Below are 23,192 nucleotides of genomic sequence, written 5' to 3' on the forward strand. Positions count from 1 at the left end.
AGCTCGGGGGTGGAGACCAGCCCGGGGGCGGAGCCGGGCTGCTCGCGCCTGGGGAAGGCGGCACCGGCTCTGCGGGGCCGGTGCGCGGGGCAGCAGTCGAGCTCGGGCTGCCAGCCCCGGGCCCGCCGGTGCCATGGACGGCCTGCGCCAGCGCTTCGAGCGCCTTCTGGAACAGAGGAACTTGGCCACCGAAGCGCTAGGGGCTCTCGAAGCCAAGACAGGTGTCGACAAGCGGTACTTGGCCGCGGGTGAGCCGTCCGGGGCGCTCGGGGCTGCTGCTCCATTTCGCCGACGGGCACATTGAGACCCTGGGGCACCCGGGTCCCGGACCTGACCTTTTCCGGCCGGCGCCTTCTGCGGGGTCCGGGCTCGGACGGCAGGGAGCACCCCACTCACTGTCCAGCAGGGAGACGGAGATCCTGGGGAGGGGTCGTGGACCAGGACTTCGCGTCTGCCTGCAGCCTCTCCCCTGCCCCCGTCGTGCGATCTTGGGCTAGTGTCACCCCTGTCTCGGCCCCTGCATTACCTCCACTCCCGTCCTCGGGTCTGGAGGCCTCGCTGCCCCTTCCCTGGTGGCTCTGGGTGACCGCCAGGCTGAAGTCCGGTTCTTCCAGTTGCTCTGTATGCCCTGGGGGAGGAGAGGTCGACGGGTAGGCAGCCAGTGCCCTGGGAGTCTTGCCACACCCGCGTCCCACATGGATCCCAGCTTAGAAGCAAGTGTAGAGATCTTACCGTTTTTTTCGTTTTTTGTTTTTTTTCGAGGGGGATGCTCCAGGCCAGGAGGGGAGGGGTCATTCCCATCTCTCTTCCCTCCATTGTTTCCCTGAGAGTACTGGCCCCTTCCCCTGCCCTCTCCCTCCGCTCCCCAGTGGCTTGGCCCACTGTGTGTGAATAGTTGAGCTGGGTTGTTTGCTGTGGTGGAGTTGGAGAATTATTGGATAAGGGACCTTAGAGAGGGGGTCCAGCTACTCCTGATTGTAACCGTCCCAGTAATGCCTCCTCTTCCTTTCTTCCTCAATGACCTTGGATGGCCCCTGCCACCCTCCCAAACTGTCTAGTAAGCACTCCTTAAATGCCTTCCTTCCCTCTTTTTCCGTGTTTCAGGCCCATCAGTGCTGCCACCTCTTCCAGGAAGCCCCCTGGAATGGATCACAGGGACACTTTGTCCAGACCTGGCAGGGGGCTTTGGGTGAGGACAGGGGCATATGTTTTGAGCACCTTCTGTGCAGATCCTGGGAGTCCTCTTCCCTCCCTCTTCCCCCCAGCAGGGGTATTCCCATGCCCGGCACCCGGGGAAGGTCCATATTTATTCCCCCAGGCGTCCAGTGCCCAACCATGTCAGCTCAGCCAGGAATCTGCCCCTGAGAGCAGGCCCTGACTTCTCTGCTGACTTTCCACATCCCTGGTACCCGTGGGCAGGAAATTTAGGTCATAGAGCACTGGGGAGGGGCCTGCTGGGGAGGCTGGGAGTCACAGGGAGGAAACTGAGGTCCAGAGAGTCAGAGGCTTTGAGCGAGGCTGCCTCCGCCACCTGCCCGTCCGGAGCATCCACCCCTCCCTAACCCCCCACCCCCAAGCCCCATCTGTTGCTTATCTCTGGGACTGTGCCCCCCCCCCATGTCCAAGGTCATCCGTCCATTGCTGAGGCTGCAGGAATAGGGATTGAGGGGAGAGGTGCCCTAGGAAAGCTGCTCCTCCCCAACTTGCAATTTCCCCCTCACCCAGATATGGGAGCTCTTGGGCCCCAGCTGCCCCAATTGATCAAATCCCCAGACCAGATAACAAAGGAGGCAATGACCAGACCTCCTAGGGCCAACGGGGGAGGCTCCCCTCCCTCTCCTGACCCTAGGGATAAAGACTAATGCAGGTGGAGGGAAGGGTGGGGGTGACTCTGCCCTTTGGTACACAAGTGACGTCTATCTCTGCAGATAACAGCGTGGGGGAGAGGCTGGAGACTGTAAAACTGCTCCCGGGAGCCCAGAGGCTCTGTGAGTGAACTTGGGCCTCACTCCCCGGGTTCCCCTGTTGTTCTGGCCATTGAATGAGCTACAGCGGGGAAGTGCAGGGACCCGCATCCAAGAAGCACTTAATAAATGCAGTATTTACCACTACTGTTTTCAGAGTGGCTCGCGCTCCTGGCTCCCCGCCTCCCCCAACAGTGTTCGCTCTGAGCCCTCATGGCTGGGAAGGTGTTTGCAGGCCTACAAGGTGCTCAGTAAACGTGTAGAGAGGAGGAGACCCCTCCGTGGAGTGGTGTATAGCTATCACCTCGGCAACCCTAGCAGACAGGGCCCTTACCACCCCACTGACAGGTGGGGAAACTGAGACTTGCTTGGTGTCACGTGGTAGGGGGAAAAGCAGAGGGCTCTCCTGGGTCTGGGGGGGCTCTACTGTGCTTAGCTGTCTCACACTAAGACAAGGGTCCTCACACGGGGCCATGCTGTCCCCCTCGGGACACTGGGCAGTGTCTGGGGACATGACATGGGTGGTCGTCACCACTGGGGGTGCTCCTGGCATTGACGGAGTGGGGCCGGGGATGCTGCTCAGCCCCCCAGTGCCCAGGATTGCCGCACAGATGATCCGGCCCGGACTGTCTGCGGGGGTGAGGATGGAAAACTCCACTGAGATCAAAGTTACAAATGTTGCTTTTCTCTGCTCACTGGGAATCAAGCCTTAGTGACAAAACGGCCTTTCTTTTAGGTTTTTCTCCCATCGCTTACATTCAAACGTTGGTCCCTTGTGCCCACCCCCTCCCCCAGGACCTGGAGTAAGCAGTTATAATTGCAGACGGTCACGTATTCATTCAACAAACATTTATTGGGCAGCTACTCTACCTATCAGGGCCAAGGTCTCCGCCTGCCCTTGGGGAGCTCAGTCTGGAGGTTGGGGGTAGACCGACTGGTTAACTGGTTACGGATACACGACATGGGGCTCAGGGTTGTGGTGGGGGTCGCCCAGGTGCTGCAGGGGCAGCAAACACATCCTGGAGGGGTCCCCGAGGCTTCTGGGGGGAGTGGTTGTTGCAGACTGTGCCTGCCAGGCCAGGAGGCGGCCTGGGGGCGCCACAGTCTGGCTGGGGGGGCGCCGTCCTGCCCACACCCTGTGTTCTGCAGGAGCCGCCTCTCTGCTAAGCCTGTATCTTCTCTTCGGCTTCGGGGCGTCTCTACTGTGCAATGTAATCGGCTTTGTGTACCCAGCGTATGCTTCGTGAGTGCCTGCTGGCTGTCCGGTGGGGGGCGTATGGGGGCTCTGGGCAGCCCCTGACTGCCCACCTCCCCCCAGAATCAAAGCAATCGAGAGCCCAAGCAAAGACGACGACACTATGTGGCTCGTCTACTGGGTGGTGTACGGCCTGTTCGGGCTGGCCGAGTTCTTCAGCGATCTACTCCTGTCCTGGTTCCCTTTCTACTACGCGGGCAAGGTGGGTGCCCCCCGGGTCACACACAGGACTGGGGGTGCTCTGTCAGGGGACCCCACCCTGCTGCCTCCTGGGTGCGAGGGGGAGACTCAGCCCCCTCTCTGAGGAGGTAGGCCCCTCCCAAGGGGGGTCTGCTGGGGGAGGTCCGGGCTCGTCCCCAGGGGACGCGGAGTGTAACTCCCACCCTGTGCCCACAGTGCGCCTTCCTGTTGTTCTGCATGATTCCGGGACCTTGGAACGGGGCTCACATGCTGTATCATCGCGCCATTCGTCCACTGTTTCTAAAGCACCACGAGGCCGTGGACAGCATCGTGAGAGACTTCAGTGGGCGAGCTCTGGACGTGGCAGCAGGAATAACCCGGGACGGTATGTGCTCCCTGGGCGCAGGGCTGCGGGTCTGTCCCAGCCTCTGTCTGCCTGTGTCCCAGCCCGCCAGCCCCTGCCCACGTTCACTCCCGCCCCCGCCCCGTTGGCTGCCCCCATCCGGCTTTGCCCCCTCACTGTCAGCCTCTCTCTCCTACGCTTTCGGGAACCAGTCCTACAGACCCTGGCCCGCGGCCGGGCTCTCGTCACCCCCACAGCTGCCCTTGGAGCTGACCGTACGTAGCCCCCACCCCTGGGAGGTAGGGTCTGTGCGTGTGCAACATGGTGTGTGCATAGCTAGCTGTCCCCGTGGAGGATTGGAGGATGGCCTTGGTCCCCACCACCCTGCCCCGCTCCCTGCCTGGGGCCCGCAGGTGCAGCCAGGCCCACCTCACCCCTACGGCTGTCTCTTTGCAGCCAAAGCAAGCGTGACCCAGCTCCAGAAGGACAAGTGAAAGGCTCACCCCGCCTCTATTCACAGCTGCCGGCTGGCGAGCTGGGCAGCACATCACAGCCCAAGGCCTCCACGGATTCCTCGGCTTACTCCCGGGTGGAGTCCTCCACCAGGCCCTCGTCCCCGAGCAAGCCGGCCCCCGGGAGCTCTTCACGCACCACCTTGGGCCAGTCCCCGCCGCGCTCCCAGCTGTCTGGCAAGTCCCGGGGCCAGCCTCGGTCACGAGCCGGCTCCTCCAACCAGCCCCCCCAGGCTGCCAGCCCGCAACATCTCCGGTCATCCGTCACCTCATCGGGCCAACCCCAGCCAGCCCGCGAGTCCTCAGGCTCTGTGCTGCGCCCCAGCACCACCTCCAGCCAGGCCCCCCCCGTCGTGCAGTCTCCCAGTGGCACCACCATCCCCACGCAGCCCCCCAACAAAACCTCAGATGGGCCTGAGGACCCGGCTCCCAAGGTCTCCAAGTCCAGCAGACAGCAGGAGAAGGGGTCCTCGGCACAGCCCAATGGCAGCAGCTCGGGCACCGACCTGCCGGTCTCCTGCCCGTCTGAGTCCTCCCTGGAGTACTCCTCCGAGTCCACCACGGAGGTCACCTGCTGCTGGCCCCACCGCAGACACGAGCTCCGGTACCTGCAGCACTGCTGGCGGCTGAAGCACCTGGCCTGCTAGCGGGGACGCAATAAAGCCCACCTGGACGAGCTCCGTCTGGCCGTCTGTCCTCGGGGATGTGGGAGGCCCCAGGCCAGGGCCTTCGTGGGCCTGGTCTCCTCTGATCAGGAGCTCATGCCGTGCGGCCCCACGCGTGTGCCCGAGGTCTCCCCATGTGGCTGAGAAGCCTCCCAAAGGAGGGCTCGAGAGAGCATCAGAGTACAAGTCCTTTCCTTGGGAGGGCATCCCAGGCGACTGCAGTGGCGGGGGGGTGACGTGGGGAGAGGAAGGAAGCTAAGCTTGGGTGTTGCCGAGCCCTTAGCTGCTGTGGGCGCCTGGAGCCCCATCCACGGGCGCTCTGGGAGCCAGTGTCGCCCGCGCCCCTGAGACCTCTCCCGCCCACCATCCCTGCTGGTCCCTGGGTGGGAGGGCAGTGGCCATTTGTTCCAGCTGCACCACCTGCGAACAGTGTGGGGGCAGGGCAGGAGGAAGCCTTCGACAAAGGTGGGGGCTGGCGGTTGCCATCAGAGCGGGTTCATGGAAGTCGGGAGGAGGGAGAAGGGTGTCACTGGCAGCCCGCAGTTGGTCTCTTTTTTGACACCAGCATGGCCCTGATCATGGAACCAGGCAGAGACCCAAGGAAGGTGCCAAGCCTGTTGCACGACAGATACAGATGCAAAGAGCAAACTCAATCCAGCAGTATGTTCACAAAATAGAGCACCCCGTATTCGAGGGCAGGTTCCTGGAAGCAGAGCCTGTGTTGGAATCTGGCAGGGGTTTGGGTGGGGAGCTGAGCAAGGAGGTGGTCTCGGCTGGGGGGCAGGACCTGGAGTTCTGCCTTAAGGCCAGGTGGGTTGCCACCTGTGTCTGCCAGTCCCGAGTCTCAGCCCACCCCCAAGAGGGGCTGTACCCTGAGGCACCTCCCATCACCCAAACACAAGTCCCTAGCCGGGGTCTGCAGCCACAGCGGGGAAGGTCCCGGGCCCCACAGTGCCCACCACAGTCTGCCCCACCCACCCAAGGGCTGCTTCTCCAAGATTCAGGGTGATCACGACTTTTTTTTTTTAAGATTTTATTTATTTGACGGGGAGAGAGACAGCCAGCGAGAGAGGGAACACAGCAGGGGGAGTGGGAGAGGAAGAAGCAGGCTCATAGCGGAGGAGCCCGATGTGGGGCTCGATCCCGGAACGCCGGGATCACGCCCTGAGCCGAAGGCAGACGCTTAACGACTGCGCTCCCCGGGCGCCCCCCGACTTCTTTGTTTTTAAGATTTATTTATTTGTTTGAGAGAGAGAGAGAGAGGGAGCATGAGCAGGGGGAGGGACAGAGGGAGAGGGAGAGAATCTCAAGCAGTTTCTCCAGCACGACTCTGAGATCACGCCCTGAGCCGAAGTCAGGAGTGGGGCACTTAGCCGACCGAGCCCCCCAGGCGCCCCATCACAACTTCTGGTGGAAACACAAGGGGACCGTCAGCACGAGGCTGACAAGGCTGTAACTCCGTGGTTCGCAACCCGGGTAATCGCGCGCCGGGGACATTACACGATGTTTGGAGACACTGTCGGTGTCTGTGCCGCGTCCCATGGTCCACTGACACGTCATCCCTGTCCCCGCCTGAGCAGGCCCAGCTTGTCTGCAGCTGGTGGTGGCCCCATTCATCCAAGACAGGTCCCCCGAAGGAGGCAGCCCAGAGCAGACCGTGTCCTCGTCCTGGAGAACGCCGGGGAGGGAGGAGGGAGCACTGAGAGCCGCTGGAGAGCCCCTGGGCCGATTCTTCCATCTGCTCATTCAGCATATACTGAGCACCCACTGTATGCCAGGTCCTGTTGAGCAGCCGAGGGTGCGGTAATGGCCCAAGGAGATAGAAATCGCTGCTGCTGGGGCGCCTGGGTGGCACAGCGGTTAAGCGTCTGCCTTCGGCTCAGGGCGTGATCCCGGCATTGTGGGATCGAGCCCCACATCAGGCTCCTCCGCTATGAGCCTGCTTCTTCCTCTCCCACTCCCCCTGCTTGTGTTCCCTCTCTCGCTGGCTGTCTCTATCTCTNCTCTGTCAAATAAATAAATAAAATCTTTAAAAAAAAAAAAAAAAAGAAATCGCTGCTGCTGAGGATTTGGCGAGGTGACAAAGGCGTGATAAATATATATGTCAGAGGGACGTGGACGTTGTGGGGGTGGCAATGTCAGGCGCAGTCAGAGACCTGTCTACGGAAGTGAGTTTGAGTAGAGGCATGAAGGAGATAGGAAAGTCAGGTCAGAGCGCCTGGGTCTCCTGAAAGCCAGGCAAACGTGGTCTGCGCAGAGAAAAGCACGTGCAAAGTCCTAGGGCAGGACTGTGCCCGGCGGGTTAGAGGACGAGCGCGGCGGCCAGTGTGGCCAGAGCTGACAGTGAAGGGGAGAGAGGACGTGAGGGGTGAGGCTGATCCCTGGAAGGTGTGGTGAGGACTCTGCCTTTGGGGACGCAGGCTTTGCTGGGAGCGAGGGAAGGACCGAGCGTAATCATTAATGAGCTCCCCGACCCCGCCCTGCTGAGAAGTCCACATGGGTGTGGGGACAGAGATCTGGAAATCTGCTTATCGCTGGTCCAGTTGTTGGAAGAATGTGGTGTGGCCATAGTCCAGGGTCAGAGAGGAGGTACCAGCCTCGCTCTGCACCTGGCATTGACCCCCACCAACAAGGGGGCAGCAAAATGGGCTCTAGCTGTGTCCCTTCAAAGATTTTCTCCAAACTGCCAGGGGTCAACTCACCAGGGGGCACAGGTAGGAGGACACACCTGCCGTACCTGGTGGAAACAATGACCTCTAGCCCCTCAGACCTGTTTTGTTTTGTTTTTTTTAAGATTTTATTTATTTGACAGAGAGACAGTCCGTGAGAGAGGGAACACAGGCAGGGGGAGTGGGAGAGGAAGAAGCAGGCTCCCAGCAGAGCAGGGAGCCCGATGCAGGGCTCCATCCCAGGACCTGAGATCATGACCTGAGCCGAAGGCAGACGCTTAACGACTGAGCCACCCAGATGCCCCTGCTTTGTTTTTAATTTAAACATAAGGAAAAGTGTAACCAGCAACTCAGAGCTAGTGACGCAACTCGGCCGGCCCCTCCCAGTCACTGCCCCCAGGGGTGGCCCCATCCTGACTCCATTGACTTTGTCCGTGCACATCACGTCGTCTCGGCTGCGCAGTGTCCTGCCCTTGCCTGCGGGACTCAGAGTGGCGGCTGTCAGACTCACCACCCCGCTGCAGCGGTGACCCGTACTTCAGTTTTGAGAGGGGTGGACAGTATTTCATTGAGTGTATGTACACCATCCCGCTGTCGGGTTCCAGTTTGTGGTTATTGTGACGAAAGCTGCTAGGAACATTCTAGAACCGGCCTTTGGTGCGCAGAGCTCGTTTCTTTGGGCACACGGCTGTCGGAGATTGCAGGGTGAGTGTTCGAGTGTCCTGGGGAGGCTGATGCAAATCACCACACATGGGAGGCTTAAAACTACAGAGATTTATTCTCCCACGTTCTGGAGGCCAGAAGCCGGAGGTCAGGGCGGAAGGTCCTTTCCACCTGCTCTGCTCCAGGCATCCTCGGGCTTGCGCTCACGTCCTCCACTGTTGCCTCCGCAGCCACGTGGCTGTCTCCTGGGTCTGTCTTGTGAGGACATCTGTCTCCGAGTTTAGGGCCCACCTGGATAATCCAGGGTCATCTCATGTTGAAACTCCTAACTGCATCTGTAAAGACCTTTTCCCATTCACCGGTTCTGGAGATTAGGACTTGGACACGCGTTCGGCCTGCCCCCGCGAGGACCCCTTCAGCTGGAGCAGACACGGCCAAGCTGTACTTCCACGGTGGCCACGTCAGTACCCCGCATGGCCTGCGTGTACCCCCAGGGGGCTGTGGGACAGCCCAGGGCTCTTAGCAGCTGTTGGGGACAAGTCCTAGTTCAGGGTCAGAAGGAGGGGAGAGCAGGCCCTGGGCAGGCAGTCGGGGGGTGCTGGCTGCAGAGTATTAAAAATGGTAAGAAAAGCATGGGAGCCCCAGAGCCAGCCCCCTGCAATGTCGTGGGGAGAACCTCTTGGGGGAACCAATGCCCCCCCCCCCCGACACAACTGCTGCAGTTATCATCTTGTCACTAACAGGACATGTTTCTAACTTGCCTGATTTTGTTCTTTCTCCTCTACTATGGGAAGTCGGTTCAGAGAAATCGCAGCTGTGACCCACCAGGCCTCGGCCAAGGGAGCTGGCCGCCGGCAGATGTTCCTAATGTCGTCGCCCTCTGGGCGACGTTTCCGCCTCTAACCCGAATGGGCATCGCATATTCCCGTGGGGACACGGTAACTAATAACTGAGAGCCCCCGATCGTAGAGAGGAAAACGCGGAGCCTGGCCGCCCGCTCCTGTCACTCTATGGGACCGCCCGCGGTTTTAATCCCTGGGCCGGACCTGAACGTTTTTAGAATTACGTCTTCTCTTTTAATTGTTCAAGTGTTTGTTTAAGCGAAGCCCGGGGGCGCCTGGGTGGCACAGCGGTTAAGCGTCTGCCTTCGGCTCAGGGCGTGATCCCGGCGTTCTGGGATCGAGCCCCACATCAGGCTCCTCCGCTATGAGCCTGCTTCTTCCTCTCCCACTCCCCCTGCTTGTGTTCCCTCTCTCGCTGGCTGTCTCTATCTCTGTCGAATAAATAATAAAAAATCTTTAAAAAATAAAAATAAAAATAAAAGCTAAAGACCAAATCCCGAATCGAGGGCATGTCCGCCGTGATAGTGATTGTGACGTGATCTTCCCTGGAAACAATGTTGCTGTGCAGGGGAGGGGGCGGTGAAGACATGGGAGCCCCGCTCCTGGGGCCAGAGTGCACCCCGCACTGGCCTCTCCTCACTGGCTGGGAGCTCATGGCAGGGCTGCCCCATGGACCCCCGCTTCCTGACATACCCCACACGACAGCAGTGAGGCAGACGGGGCAACCACGGGCTAGGGCTGGGAGGTGCTGGCAGGACTGACAGGCACAAAGGGGCCCTGGGCCTGGCTGCTGTGTAAGGAGTCTGGTGTGTGGGAGGAGGTGTTCCTGAGGAGGGCAAGCACCCAGGGGAGAAGTGGGAGCCAGTGGGGGGCACCGGCATGGGGCCCTTGGGGGCTGCAGGCGATTCCAGGTGCCTTGAATCCCTTGCTTTCCCGTCCTGCCACCAGGGGGCGCCCAGGCCCCACGCCTCTTCCAGAACTGCACCCCACTTTCAGCGGAGGGACTGGAGGGATACCCACCGCCAGCACTTGTTGCAGAGGACAGGGCCAGGCCTGGACGGAGAGGCTGCCGGCTGAGGGACCGGGGAGGAGTCCGAGGAACGTGGTTCCCATGCTCAGAGCTGCGAGGGGCTAAAAGGGTACCTGCAGATGGGGAAACTGAGGCCCAGAGAGGGGCAGGGTCTGCCTGCAGGTCACCTTCAAGGTCAGGGGCTGAACCTGACACCTCCCAGTTGAGCACCCCTTGTCCCAGAGAAAAACACAAGCACGGTTAGTACAGAAGTTCAGACTGTCCCAAATGACAAGCATCAACCATCCCATCCAGGGAAGGAAGGTAAAAGGGAGGCCCTTCCAGAGTGACCCAAGGAGGTTTGCTGAATGACAGCCCCCAGGTACCCCCAATTCACACATGACCGAGGTCCATCCTCCTGGTTTCAGAAGAATACATGAGTAGAAGGTCTCCAGGACACAGGAAGGTAGGCGACAGGCTGAGAGCTGTGGCCCACCTCCTCGAGTGGCCCTGGATGGCATGCCAGGAAAGTGTGGCCCCCAAGGGGGCACGGGGCCGGTGCACTGGACCAGGAGAAGGAGGAGGGCTGGGGTGCACACACTGCGACAGCAGGGTCATGGGTCTGACTACCAGCACATCCTGGGAACTCTGCGGACAAGTATGCTTAACTGGGGTGCCCTTGTTTTTAAAAAGTGCTTGTAAAAATTAAATAGGAATAAACGGGCGCCTGGGTGGCACAGTCATTAAGCGTGGGCTCAGGGTGTGATCCTGGCATTATGGGATCGAGCCCCACATCAGGCTCCTCCGCTATGGGCCTGCTTCGTCCTCTCCCACTCCCCCTGCTTGTGTTCCCTCTCTTGCTGGCTGTCTCTCTGTCAAATAAATAAATAAAATCTTAAAAAAAAAATAAATAGGAATAAACAAGAGATGGATAGCGGTGTTGCCTGAAAGAAAGCCAGCCAGGGGCGCCCGGCTGGCTCAGTCAGTGGAGCGTGCAACTCTTGATATCCGGGTTGTGGGTTTGGACGTTGGGTGTAGAGGTTACTTAAAAAAATAAAAGCTTTAAGAAAGAAGAAAGAGAGAAAGAGGGAAAGAAAGAAAGAAACCCAGCCAGAATTGCTGAGGCTCTCAAGATTATCTCTAGACTCACTGGTAGCCAGGGTGAGAGGGGAAGTGGGTACATTACGGGACTGGGTTAGGCGTGTCCTCTGGGGAGCATCCCCGTTTGTTAGAGCATCTTGGAATACATGCAGCCTATGTGTGTCCATGAGAAGAGACAGCATAGGGTGTCAGGTGGTTGAACAGCAGTGAGCTTCCTGGTAGCAAGGGCAAGAAGGGAAACTGATTCATTACAATGTCTTCCTCTGGGCCTTGGTTGTTTATGACAGCGTTCTAGGAAAGCAAGTGTGAGGCAAAGAGAATAAAAACAGACACAAAGTTCCGAAGTGTAAAACATCTACGAGTTTCCTGTCAGCCAGAGTGAGAGAGGAAATGAGTTCAAGTCTGTTCAGTGTGTCCTCACCAGTGGCTCCTGCTGATGACAGTGGATCTGACCATGTGCAGGGCCGTCTAAGCACGTGTGACGGGAAGTCACAGAGCCGTGGGCGAGAGATAGTAAGCTCGCCGGAAGCCAGGGCAAGAGGGGAAGTATGTTGAGTCGGAGCCTGGTCCGGCGTGTCTTTCTTGCTGCACGTGGCAGGGGCCTTGTCGAGGGGCTCAGACGGGGCAGTGGCGGGCGGCCAGGCGCACGCGGCTGTCCTCAGCGGGGCTCCAGGTCCGGGCATAGCCCGTGCGGGGCAGCACGAGTCGGTCCCGAGTGCCATCCGGGCTGATGCGGCGCTGGGCAGCCAGCAGGTACTCGCGGTGGAGGTCCAGCCGGGGGCAGGGGCAGCGACCCGGTGCCCACACGTACTCGAGAGCCCGCAGTGGCGAGCGGTTCTTGTAGATGAGCTGCACGTGAACCTCGTAGCGTGTCTCCTGGGCCTGGTGCAGGCGGCTCAGCACGCGGGCCCTGAACGCTGCGGGCAGGACCGTGTGCAGGCTGGCTGGACGCTCCACCCGGGCCCCCATCCACACGCATCCCATTGCCAGAGAAAGGAACCGGGGTCAGATGGGGTGCTGGGGATCCCTGGGGACTGTGGAGGGGGGAGGGGCCGGGGTCAGGTGAGGTCAGGGATCAATTAGAGGTCAAAGGTCAGATTAAGGCAAAGGGTCAGAAGGAGTGAAGTTGGAGTCAGGTCAAGGAGTAAAAGGTAGAGTCGGATCGCAGTCAAATGTCAGCAGGACTGGGATCAAGTTCAGGTCAGTTAGGAGCCAGGTAAGGGCTGGGGTTAGGGGTCTCTCACCAAAGTCGCTCCCGCAATAGTGGAGCAGGCGGTGGGCTCGACCTCGAGTGTCGGGGCAGGGTGCGCAGGGGTCTGCGGGGGCCGTACGGTCAGGGGCACAGACCTCCCCTCCCTCTGGCTCCCACCCTGGCCGTGCCCGCCTCACCTGGGGTGGGGGTCGGGATCCGTGGGACAATGGTAGCCGGGGCTGCGGGGAGTTCAGGGGGCTGAGGTTCCACCTCCCGCGGCTGCTGCTGCCGCAGGGACCAGCCCAGGGCCTGCGCCTGCGTCTGGAAGGGGCCATAGCGTTCCCGAGGGAGCCAGAACTCGAACTCGATGCCCGGGTTGGGCTCCTGGAGGAGGACCTGGAGGGGTGTCACACCTAGGGAGTTGCACCTGGACCTCATGGCCCGGCTTCCTCTCTCTGACCCCTGCCTCCCGCCCCTTCCCATAACCCAACCATCTCCTACATCTTCCACCCCCGCCTCACTGCCCAGCCGCCCCCCGCAGAGGCTGGCCCGCACCTGCAGGAGCAGGTCTTGGGACGTGGGCCCAGCCGCGCTCAGCATCTCCTCTTGCCCTGCAGCGCGGGTGTAGACCACACGGGTGCCCGCCGCCTCGTAGGTCCCAGGTGGGCTGCCCGCCCAGTTCCCGTTGAGCACATAGCGCCCGTCGCCCCCTACCAGCGCTGCAAGGGAAAGGTCAGCCCGGGCTCCTGAAACGCCCGTCCCTCCTCCCGACCCCGGCGTCCTCCTCCCCCGGCCTCAGGCTCCCCCGCTGCTCCCAGGCGGCCAGCAGGGCGCCTCCCCTCTCGGACCCCGCGATACCCAGGTGGTTGCGGCTCCGGTGGGCTACACGGATGTGTCTGGCACCCTCGGGGATCAGGGTCACGTTCCAGTACCCAGCGAAGGCACCTGGGCGGAAGGAAAGGAGGGTTGTTGGGGCGCAGGTGGGAGGGTATTTGAGGGACGATTTAAGGATTAAATGAGATACTGCGGTAAGGAGGTACCAGGGGGTCCTGGTAACCCCCAAACGATCGGTTAACTTTTGGAGTCAGGATTATTCTCGTTTAAGGGCAGCAGGGAAAGAGTTAGAACCCCATCTGCTCCGGGAAGGGCGGGACCATTTGCCAATAACCAATCAGAATGAAGAGCTGGAGGGGGCTGGGCCACAGCCTGTCCAATCAGCTCGGGACTTCGCTTCCGGCCCGAGGCTCGTTAAAGGGCCCACTCTGGGCCAGCCCGGAGGACGGCGAGGGCGCTCACCGGAGTCTCGGAACACGCGCTGCACCAAAAGGCACGACTCGTTGGCGCCGCCGCAGCGGCCGCAGTGGTCTTCGCGGGCGTCCGAGCCCAGCAACCCGTCACAGCCGGCGCTCTACAGGGGCAGGGAGGACCGGCGCGGCTTCACCGACAGCCCCCGGCCCCGGACCGCGCTGGGGGCGGGGCCCACGAGTAAAGGGGCGGGCTCTGGAGGGAAGGGGCTGCGGGGGAGCCTGGTGGTGGGCGGGACCGGGGAGGGGCGGGGCTTAGCGAAGGGGGCGGGACCTGGGACTGAAACGGATGGGGTCTGAGGTTAGGGTCCGGGTGTGAGACGGCTGGGGCTTTGCTGGGCCCCGCGAGGCCTTACGAGGCAGCGGCCAGCCACGCAGAGCCCCTGGGTCCCCGGGCTGCAGGGGGTGCCGTCCAGGACGCGGCCGAAGCTGTGGTAGAAGGCTTGCCCCTCGGCCAGGCAGTTGAGGTCGCACTGGTTGGGCGCTGGGGGAGGGAGGAATTGTGCGGCCAGTGGAGTCCCTCTGTCGGAGTTCCGGCCCCCTCCCCCTAGGCAGATGAGGCCCAGGGACTCAGCCAAAGCCACACATGGAGGCTGAGGCAGAGCCAGGACTGGAACCTAAGCCTTCTGCCTCCGAGAACTCCGGAACCGTCCCAGGCAAGGCTCCTGGGCCTGCTAACACGCATGCTCACATGCATTCATTCGTTCAGGTTAAGCTCCCACATTAGGGGGTCCCTACACGTTATCCATTGCTAACATCCTTACCCATTCTTCATTCATTCTTTAGTTCCAAGAACACTCACAGAGCACCTACTACTTTCCCAACACCGTTCCAGGCTCTGGGGTACAGCCATGGGCAGAAGTCACTCAGCACCTGGGCCCTGCACCCAGCATGTGCCCAATAAAAAGCGTTCAGTGCTGACCGAATTCTGCGTAGCCCGGGTGTGTCACTGACCCTCCCCAGGACTCAGTTTCCCCCTCTGCCTGGCAGTGGGGCAGAATAGGCAGTCCGATCACAGGCACAAGCCCACACAGCCCTGACCCCTGCCCTTCCTGGCTCCCAGCCCCTGAGCCTGGCTGGCAGACCCTGCCTGGAACAGAGCCCAAACTGGCCTCGGCGGGCCTCTGCAGGGGTGGGATCACGGCAAATCTCCTCTAATTCTTGGAGGAAAAAACCCCAAGCCCCCCCCCCCCCCAAACTCAATGAGGTTGACGGATGGAACACTCTCCGTATCTGTATCTGCCCCCACTATGGTGTCTAAAGCTGCCCGTTTCCCTTAAATCCGGAGGCGCGCTGCCCCGGGCACACGGTTATGTAACTTGCTGCCTTCGGCTAAATGTGGCAACATTTCCTGCTACGGGGATAAGTTTGAGAACTCTCGGTCTCTGGAGACAGCTCCAAGTAAACTCTCAGCCTGGTGTTCAACCCTGAGCAGGACAGAGCCTGCCTCCCTCTGCTCCTGCTGCACAGGTCACATTGCTTTTCTCCCCCGTCACTTCGACTCCTTTATATCCTTCGAAGCCCCAGTGCTAATGTTCTCTTCTGCTTGTGGTCCTTCAGTCCTCTTGCTTTCTTAGCAGCCACTCCTCCCTGCCAGCTCTCCTGCCTCTTCTGGACCAGCAGGAGGGAAGCTACTCACCGCCATAGAAGGGTACCCACTGGTAAGTCTTCTGGGCGCCCAGGACAGGGCGGCCATTGTAGAGGGCACACTGGAGGTCTCGGAAGGGAATGGCCCCCAGGGGACAGTCCTGAGGACAAAGATAGGTCCGAGGCTGGGAGAGCCCCAGGGGAGCCTGGAGAACCTGGCAGCGTGGCAAGTGTATTTGGGGCCCTGAGCCAGGAAACAGAAGGTCTTCAAGGCCCAGCCAAGGCTCTGGGAGGCAGACAGAACTTACTGGCAAATGGCAGAGGCGGTACTCGTGGGAGTCTCCCCAGCACAGCTCTTCCCCAGGAAACCTAGGAGCAAGATGGCCAGAGTGTGATCAGGACCCCCAGTAACCTTTCTAGAGCTGGCGTGCCCCCTTTGGCCTGGCCAACCCCACCCACATTCCAGTTGGATCAGTGGGATTAAAAGGCACAGCGTGTGTGGGCAGGCTGAGGGTGCGGCTAGGAGTGGGGCGGGCTGGCAGGAGAGCAGGGGCAGACACCCCCCTCTCACCCCACCCCACCCCGCCAAACCCCAGCCTTGTGCTCACCAGACACAGCGCCTGGTGCGCACGGACAGACCCCGCCCACAAGAGCTGGAACAGCGACTCCAGGAACCCCACGGCATCCACTCACCTGGACCCTACTTGGGGAGAGAGAGGCACCATCGGCATGGAGAGGAGCCTGGTGGCCCCAGACTGCTGGCCCTGTCCCCCACGTCCATGGCCCCCCTGGGCCCGCGTACCCCCTCACCTGAGCACGGCCCCCCAAACCGCAGCTCACGAGGGTCCACAGCAAAAGGAGCTTCTGGAAGGGGCGGAGCGTGGGGGAGCAGCGAGGACGCTGCAGTGGGGGCACCAGCAGGCCAGGGTCTGAACCCCAGCTCTGTCCCAACTGGCTGTGTGATTTGGGGCAGTAATTTAACCTCTCTGGACCTCTGTTCTTGTCTCTGAAAAGTGGGGTTATAACACAGCCCCTGTTACAGGAAAGTTTCAGGGGTCCATCGGATCAGGTAAGAAAGACAGGTGGTACAGAGCCTGGAAGTGGAGAGGGCGAGCTCAAAGAATTATCTGCTTTTGTTATTATTGACTGTGTGTTGTCTTATAATGTACCCAGTAGGTGCGAAATATGTGTCTGATTACGGAAGGAATCATTCCAGGATAGTGCATAGATGTCTCCAGGGTCAGGGCCCCATCACCGCTCACCCCACCGTCATTGTTTCTACCTTTCTGTGTGGCCAAGGGCCAGCCACTCCACTTCCCTGGGCCTCAGTTTCCCCATCTGTGCCATGGGGACCAGCTGGACTCAGTCCAGGGCTCTAGGAGGGACTCGGCAGAAAGTGCAGCTGGTGGGGGCTGGGTCAGGGACCGAATCCCTGGCAGAAGCCCCCTGGTTGCACCTGGGCCTCCAGGGCCACCTCAGCTCCCAAACCCTGGCAGCAGGGAGCCCCTGGAGTGAGGGATGACAATGGGGGGGTGACCTGGCCCCAGTCCAGTTGCCGACTCGTGACCTCATGTGCAGAGGGTGTGGGTTCCACCAAGGGCAGCCTGCAGAGGGAAAGGGGCCACTGATGAGGGTGATGCAGGAAAGAGGGAGGCATCTGGGGGTGAGTGGACGGGGGGGGCAGACTTTGCCTCCCCGGGCCTCAGTTTCCCCATCTGTCAGGGGAAGGAGGAAGTCACTTGCTATCCACACCCTCCTCCCGACTGTGGCATTGCCTGAGAAAGGGGGAGGGAGGTAGCCGCCTCGTGAGTCCTTTCTCAGGCCACGGCCAGGCTGACTGGTGGTCAGCAGAGCCCAAAGGACACAGAGGACAAGCTGGAGGTCTCCAGCCCCAAGATCCTGGGCACTGGTCCTGTACCAGTGGACCCTCTGGGCCCCCTTGAGCCACCGTTTCCCTGGTCCTCAGGCCCTGGCTCTGACATTCCGATCTGGGGCATCAGGGCTGGGGCCCATGGTGACTCCGGGTGCTGAGAACCTTGGGGACCACTGGGCAGGTCCCCTTCCCTGCCCAGAGCCGTGTAGCCAGCTGCGTCTCTGCCCCTCTCTGAACCCAGAGCCCCGGCTGGCCTGGGAAGAAGTTGGTTGGAGAGCTGAGATAGGGGGAGAGGGCTTGGCCTTCTGACACCCCCTCTCGGGCGGCACACACTCAGCGCTCACTTGAGGGGTGGGGGTCTAGGTGGTGGGAATTTAGGGCCTAGAAGCACCATCTGTCTCCTCCCCAGAGACCCTCCCGGAGGAGCAAGACACACTTCGTTGTGGCTGCACTCCTCACCCCCAGGTGTGATCCCCGGGCAAGCTACGCCTCTTAGGCCTCAGTTTCCCCAGGAGGAAGTGGGGATGAGCTTTCTCCCACCCTGGGGACTGCTGCCTGGCCCGCCCCTAGCCGGACCGGGCCCTGGGACGGAGAGGAGACACCGGCCGGGATAGTGGGAGGATAGAAAGAGGGACTTACCGGCTACGTAGAGCCCAGGCGGCACGTCCTGGCTCCCCGGGCGGCCCCAGGACGAGCGGAAGCGGCGGGGCCCGCGGGGAGGGGCGGGGGGAGCCAGGGGCAGCCCCTCCCACCCGGCCTCCCGGGGCGCGCCCAGGCCGGGGTCCGCAGGGGCGACAGCCCCGTGCGCCCTCGCGCGGCCGTTGCGCGGCTCCGCGCGGATCTACGGCAGGGGACTGCCCCGCGCGGGCCCCGGTCCCGCGGAGCCGCGGCCTGCTGTTCCAGCGTCCATATCCCGGTGACCTTGGAAAGCCCAGGGCGGGGGAGCCGTGCGGGAACTGACCGCCCCTACCCCCCACGCCGGGGCTGCTATTCCGGGCGCCGCGCTCAGGGCCAGGGAATGTGCGAGAACCGAGGTGGCCCTGCCATGGTTCCGGGAGTCCGGGACGCTGCCTCCTTTCCACCGATGCCCAGATCGCGTCCCCGCGAGGGTCCCCTTTCCCGGCCAGTACCCCTCTCCCCCCTAACCCTCCCTCAAGGTCATCCTACTGAAGAAGCCCGTTCGCCTGGGTTGCAATCCTGGGGTTCCCACTCCAGGTCTCGACAACCCCCGGAGCAGGGCCCCAACGCACTGGGAGAAGCTCAGCTCCAGAGGCCGGGCGTGGGGGGCGGAGAGCCCCCTTCCAGCCCTGCCAGGAGCATTCCCGGGCACTGCTGTCACCAGAGGACGTGCCCCACCCTGCCTTCCTCCTCCCTGCCTGGCCGCGGGCGGCGAGCAGCGGCTTTGGAGCCAGACCCGGTCCGGAAGATCGCTCTCCCTCGCGGCAGTGGCCCCCCTCCCTAGGATTTCAGTTTTCCCATCCAGGCAGTGCGGGGGGGCAGAGTTCTTCACCAAGACACTTCCAAGTGAACCTCAGCTCTTTCTGTGGGGTGGCAAGGACAGGGTCACCCCAGGGCTCCCCACCACCCCACCCTTTCCCAGCTTGGCTTCTGCGCAGGGCCCCCTCCCCCTGCCCACGCAGGCAAGCAATAGGTGCCCTTGGCTTGCCCCCTCCGCTGGCTCCTTGCCGTGGCCCGTGACGCTCCCTGACGGGTGGGTTGAGGAGATGGGGATGATGAGTGGACTGCCCCTCTGGTCACTAGGCAAGCCCAGGCTCACCTTGATTGCCCCTTCCTCCTGGAAGCCCGCCGTGGGCTGTCCAGCCCTGACCACGAGCAGGGCGGTTACCAGTCCGGCTCTGTCTGCCTTCCACCTGGGAGCAGCTCAAAGCAGGGCCGCTCAACGCCACCCATGTGCGGTCCTTACTGAGCACCTACTATGTGCATGCACAGCTGTGGCCGACCCCCCTCACGAGGCCGAGGGAGGCAGCCCCCTGGGAGTGCAGGATCCTTCCTACCTTTGCATCGGGACACTCAGAGGCAGTAGCGGGCCCACCGCTCATGGAGCTGGGGGTCCGCAAGGCCCTCATTGAAGACGTGTTTGCCACAAGGAGGAGAGCAGCGCGGCTGGAAGAAACAGCACGTGCACAGCCCCCAAGGCGAGGATAGGGACAGTCAGGAGGTCAGGGTGGGGGGCGGAGATGAGGTCAGAGCGGGGCTGAGGGGTGGGAGCCACAGGGATGGGGGAGGGTGTTCTAGTCTTGGAAAAGCCACATGTGGCTGCCGTGGGGCCAGGAAGGCAGCGAGGAGGCAGCCGCGTCCCGGGCAGAGAGCCGCTGGTGTTGAGGGTGGAGGCAAGGAGATGCGGGGCTCCAAGCCGCTGGGGAGCAGAGCGGGTAGGAGTCCATGGGGGACGGCGTTGGGAAGAGGTGAGGCAGGAGGTCGGCCTGAGCTGCTGGGAAGGGCTGAGGGGGCAGGCGTGGGAGGGGGTGTCCACAGGTCGCTCCTGGACAGGTCCAGGGTGAGATGTCTGTGGGCCCGCAAGAAGAGGCTGGGAGAGCAGGGACCATGTCTGGCCTGAGGGAGACAGGTGGGTGTCCTTGACACACGGGGCTGTTTAGATTCAGGGCTGAGATCACGGGCCGTGAGCATGGGTGGAGTGGAGACTGGGGCCTGTGTACAAGGGGCCCGGGATGGGGTAGAAGGAGGGGGGTGTGGGGTCCTAGAGGCCTAGGGAGGTTGGGCTACAGGGAGGAGGGAGAGTGGACCAGTGGACCTGCTTTGACAGAGGCAGGCGGTGACCTTGATGAGGTTAAGCCTGGTGGGACAGGACTGAGAAAGGGTGGCAGGAGAGGGGTAGGGACAGCAAGGGCGGGCACCCTCCACTGAGCGCCTACTGTACAGGAGCTGGGGCCTGGGGCCTGGGGCCTGGTGGGACCAGAAATACATCAGGCTTGGCTCAGGGGCTCCACCAAGTGGACAGTCTCCTTCCCTCAGACGTGCCTCATTCCCTGCGTCCTGTCCAAAGAGCTATATGCAGGGCGTGCATACAGCAGGCACTGCGTCCTATAGAAATGCACTCAGCAGACACTTATCTCTGCAGGTGTGTATACAGTAGATACTGCACCCTGCAGGGACTGCATGTAGTAGTCTGAGCCTTCCAAGGAGTGCATACAGCAGGCACTGTATCCCGCAGTGTATACAGGGGTCACTGCACGCTGCCAGGAGGGTATGCAGCAGGCGCTGCACTGTGCAGTGGGTGAACTACGGCAGGCATAAGTGCTGTAGGAAGTGCATACAGCAGGCACTGTGGCCTGCAGGGAGGGGACACAGCAGGTGCTGGGGCCTGCATGGGGGCCTAGCGCCTGTGGGGACGGAGCTTGTAGTGTCAGATGGGGACGCGGGAAGATACGGTGTCCTGGGCCCTGTCCCTCTTTTCCCTCGGGCCCCAGCCTCCTGCCTCCGTCCTCCGTCCTCCGTCCTCTGGCCACTGCTCAGCTGGACTCAGCAGATTCCCTGAGAAGGAGGCCAAGCGCTCATCTCGAAATTCCTCGTGCAGGTGGAGGGGAGCTTATGAGGGTGAGACTGAAGGTGTGGCGGCATCTCAGCCCCTACCCCACCCCCTGTGCCCCAGCTTAGACCCCCGACAGGGGGTCAATGCGGTCCCCTACCCTGAGCTCTAGCCTGGACCGTCCCTGAGGGGGATTAGGCCAAGCAGACACAGGTCCCCATGGATGCGGGTCAGCTGGGCTCCTGCCCCCTCTGGTCTTGTGGCCTTGGGGCTCAGGAAATACCCACAAGCAGATCCCATGGCCTCCGCGTGCCCCCCCGACCCCAAATCCCTGTGTGCCCCCCCGACCCCAAATCCCTGTGTGCCCCCCCGACCCCAAATCCCTGTGACTTCCTTTGACGCCTCAGGCCCGGCCACGTGGTCCCCGGGACGCTTCAGCCTCCAGAGGAGAGTGGACGGGGGGCTCCTGCCACCCCTGCCCCAGGACCCTGGGTCTCTGCAGCTGCTCAGAGATGAATCCTCACCCCCACTAGTAGGGCCACTGAGGCACTGCAGGACCCGGAGGGCCCGGGATGGCTTCTCCCCACATCTGAAGGGGTGTCCTGAGTTCCTTCTTGGAGGGAGTGCTGGGAGGACCTGCTTGGGCTGGGGACGGTCGAGGCAGGACGAGCGGCAGGGGCAAAGGCCAGGTAGCTGGAGGCCCAGGTGAGGACGGGGCAGGGTGGGGGACTGTGCACGACATGGTGCCGTTTACAGAGAGGGAGAGGGTGGGTGTTGTATAAATTCGGGTGGGACGTGGAAAGGGACAGCCCTCGTGTTGCCCACGATGATCCTGGGGCAAGGTTGTGGGTGACCGAGTGACTGCCTTATAGGTTCTATGTGAATTTCTTGTAATGGCCTTCTAATTCTCATTTTTTAAAGAAAATTTTTATTTTGGAATAATTTTAGATTTACAGAAAGTTGCAAAGATGTTAGAGAGTTTCTGTCTATCCTTTGTCATCAGCGGTATAATCTGTTCCCCCCAAGACGTCCAGATCCTCGTCCTGGGACCTGGGACATGTCGCCTCATGCGGCAGAGGGGACGCTGTCAAGGCCCCGAGGTGGGGGTGACCCTGGGCTCCCAGGGGGCCCGGCGTCCTCACCAGGTCCTCAGGAGAGGGAGGCAGAGGGCGGGAGGCCCAGGGACGGGCAGACCCCGCGCTGCCGGCAGTGAGGATGGAGGGGGCGCCGTGGGCCAGGAAGAGGCAGGAGCCGGGTCTCCCTGGGGCCCCGGGGGGACCAGCCCTGCCCGCGCCTGGGTTTTAGGACTTCTGACTTCACAATGTGAGGTTGATAAATGGGTGATTTTCTCAAGCTACCAAATTTGTGGTGGCTTGTTACAATAGCCCTAGGAAACAAATACTTTCTGTCACAACTCAGGAACTGATATTGGCATATCGCTATTATTAATAATATTAGCAATTACTATTACCATTGACCAAATTCCCAATTTTATATGGATTTCACCGTGTGTGTGTTTTTAGCTAATTTCCTTTTTCTGTTCCAGGATCTCACCCAGGATCTCCCGTGACATTGAGCTACTTTTCTCATAACTGGTAAAAAGACCCAAGCAGCTGAAATACAGATTATTCGTGTGGAAATCTGGCTGGGTCTGACACTCACGCAGCGCTGCACACAGCAGAATCCGCTGATGTCCCTGGGGAGAGGTCGAGGCAGCACCCAGCTGGAGAGAGGACACCAGGAAAGGCACCCTCCCCCCGGAAGGGCAGCAACCAATCCGGACCCTGGGGATTTCCCCTCTGCAGGCAGGTTGTGGGGTGTCTGGGGAGGGTATGAACTTGCGTGAGGCCACCCAGCAGGCCAGTACCTATAGGGTACATAGCAGGGACAAACACAGACCTGTGCCCGGTCTGGTGGGATGGAAACCAGCAGACCTGCAAGGAAATGACATAATTTCAGGTTGTGAGGGACCACAGGGGGAATCGCGGGGTGGAGGTGGCCTCCCGGACAAGGGTGGCCCTTGCCTGGGTCCTCGAAGATGAGAAGGGGCCGCTGGGAGGAGACTCAGGGATGGGGAGCAACATAAGCAGAGAGAGGGGCATATGCAAAGGCCCTGAGGTTGGGATGAGCTTGGTATGGGATCTTGGGCCAGCAAAGAGGCCAGGATGGCTGGACTGGGGTGAGTGAGCGGGTGGGTGGAAGGGCCACAGGGGTGAATCAGTGGGCCTTTGTTTGAATGTGATTTGGTCCTGGAGGTCTTCTTGCTTCTTGCTCACAAGAAGGGATTGAACTTCCTGCTCTCGGGTCCCAGAGCATGCCCTGAGACCACCTCCCAACCACCCTGCTCTTTCTGTGAGCCTCCAAGGGCCCAAACACTCTGTCCCCTGACCTAGCCAGGTGGTTGATGCTCCCTTCATCTTCCTCTTGGGTAGCCAGTCCTGAGGAATGTTGTACCCAGGTCCTTGGGGACCCACAAGGGTTACCAGGGCCCACCTTGCCCCATGCCCCATCCTCCCCAGCCCCTC

The 23,192-nt window shown here is 61.2% G+C and overlaps 2 protein-coding genes and 1 long non-coding RNA gene across 9 annotated transcripts; 2 read left to right on the plus strand and 1 right to left on the minus strand.

Moving 5' to 3' along the window:
- The first annotated feature begins 133 nt into the window (after window positions 1-133).
- Window positions 134-4,383, plus strand: REEP6 (receptor accessory protein 6). The gene is made up of 5 exons (XM_011230216.3): window positions 134-248; window positions 3,114-3,207; window positions 3,283-3,421; window positions 3,616-3,784; window positions 4,199-4,383. The coding sequence occupies exons 1-5, from the start codon at window positions 134-136 to the stop codon at window positions 4,234-4,236; spliced, it is 555 nt and encodes a 184-aa protein (XP_011228518.1). The 3' UTR covers window positions 4,237-4,383.
- Window positions 4,384-10,924: 6,541 nt separating this feature from the next.
- ADAMTSL5 (ADAMTS like 5) lies at window positions 10,925-17,935 on the minus strand. 7 transcript variants are annotated; one of them, XM_034657384.1, is made up of 13 exons: window positions 17,799-17,935; window positions 16,569-16,890; window positions 16,097-16,292; window positions 15,895-15,986; window positions 15,595-15,655; window positions 15,339-15,447; window positions 14,056-14,246; window positions 13,692-13,803; window positions 13,254-13,340; window positions 12,951-13,114; window positions 12,593-12,791; window positions 12,448-12,519; window positions 10,929-12,120 (listed from the first exon to the last, which is right to left on the minus strand). In XM_034657384.1, the coding sequence occupies exons 2-13, from the start codon at window positions 16,631-16,633 to the stop codon at window positions 11,819-11,821; spliced, it is 1,650 nt and encodes a 549-aa protein (XP_034513275.1). In that variant the 5' UTR covers window positions 16,634-16,890; window positions 17,799-17,935; the 3' UTR covers window positions 10,929-11,818. The 7 variants fall into 7 exon arrangements, with proteins under 7 accessions (XP_034513279.1, XP_034513275.1, XP_034513276.1 ...); XM_019804083.2 differs by having other exon boundaries at window positions 10,934-12,120; window positions 14,056-14,183; XM_034657386.1 differs by having other exon boundaries at window positions 11,978-12,237.
- Window positions 14,443-16,425, plus strand: LOC117801820. The gene is made up of 2 exons (XR_004624541.1): window positions 14,443-15,169; window positions 15,260-16,425. It is a non-coding gene; the product is annotated as an uncharacterized LOC117801820 (long non-coding RNA).
- Window positions 17,936-23,192: the final 5,257 nt, after the last annotated feature.

This window comes from Ailuropoda melanoleuca, chromosome 4 (genome assembly GCF_002007445.2).
Source record: "Ailuropoda melanoleuca isolate Jingjing chromosome 4, ASM200744v2, whole genome shotgun sequence".
Taxonomy (NCBI): Eukaryota; Metazoa; Chordata; class Mammalia; order Carnivora; family Ursidae; genus Ailuropoda; species Ailuropoda melanoleuca.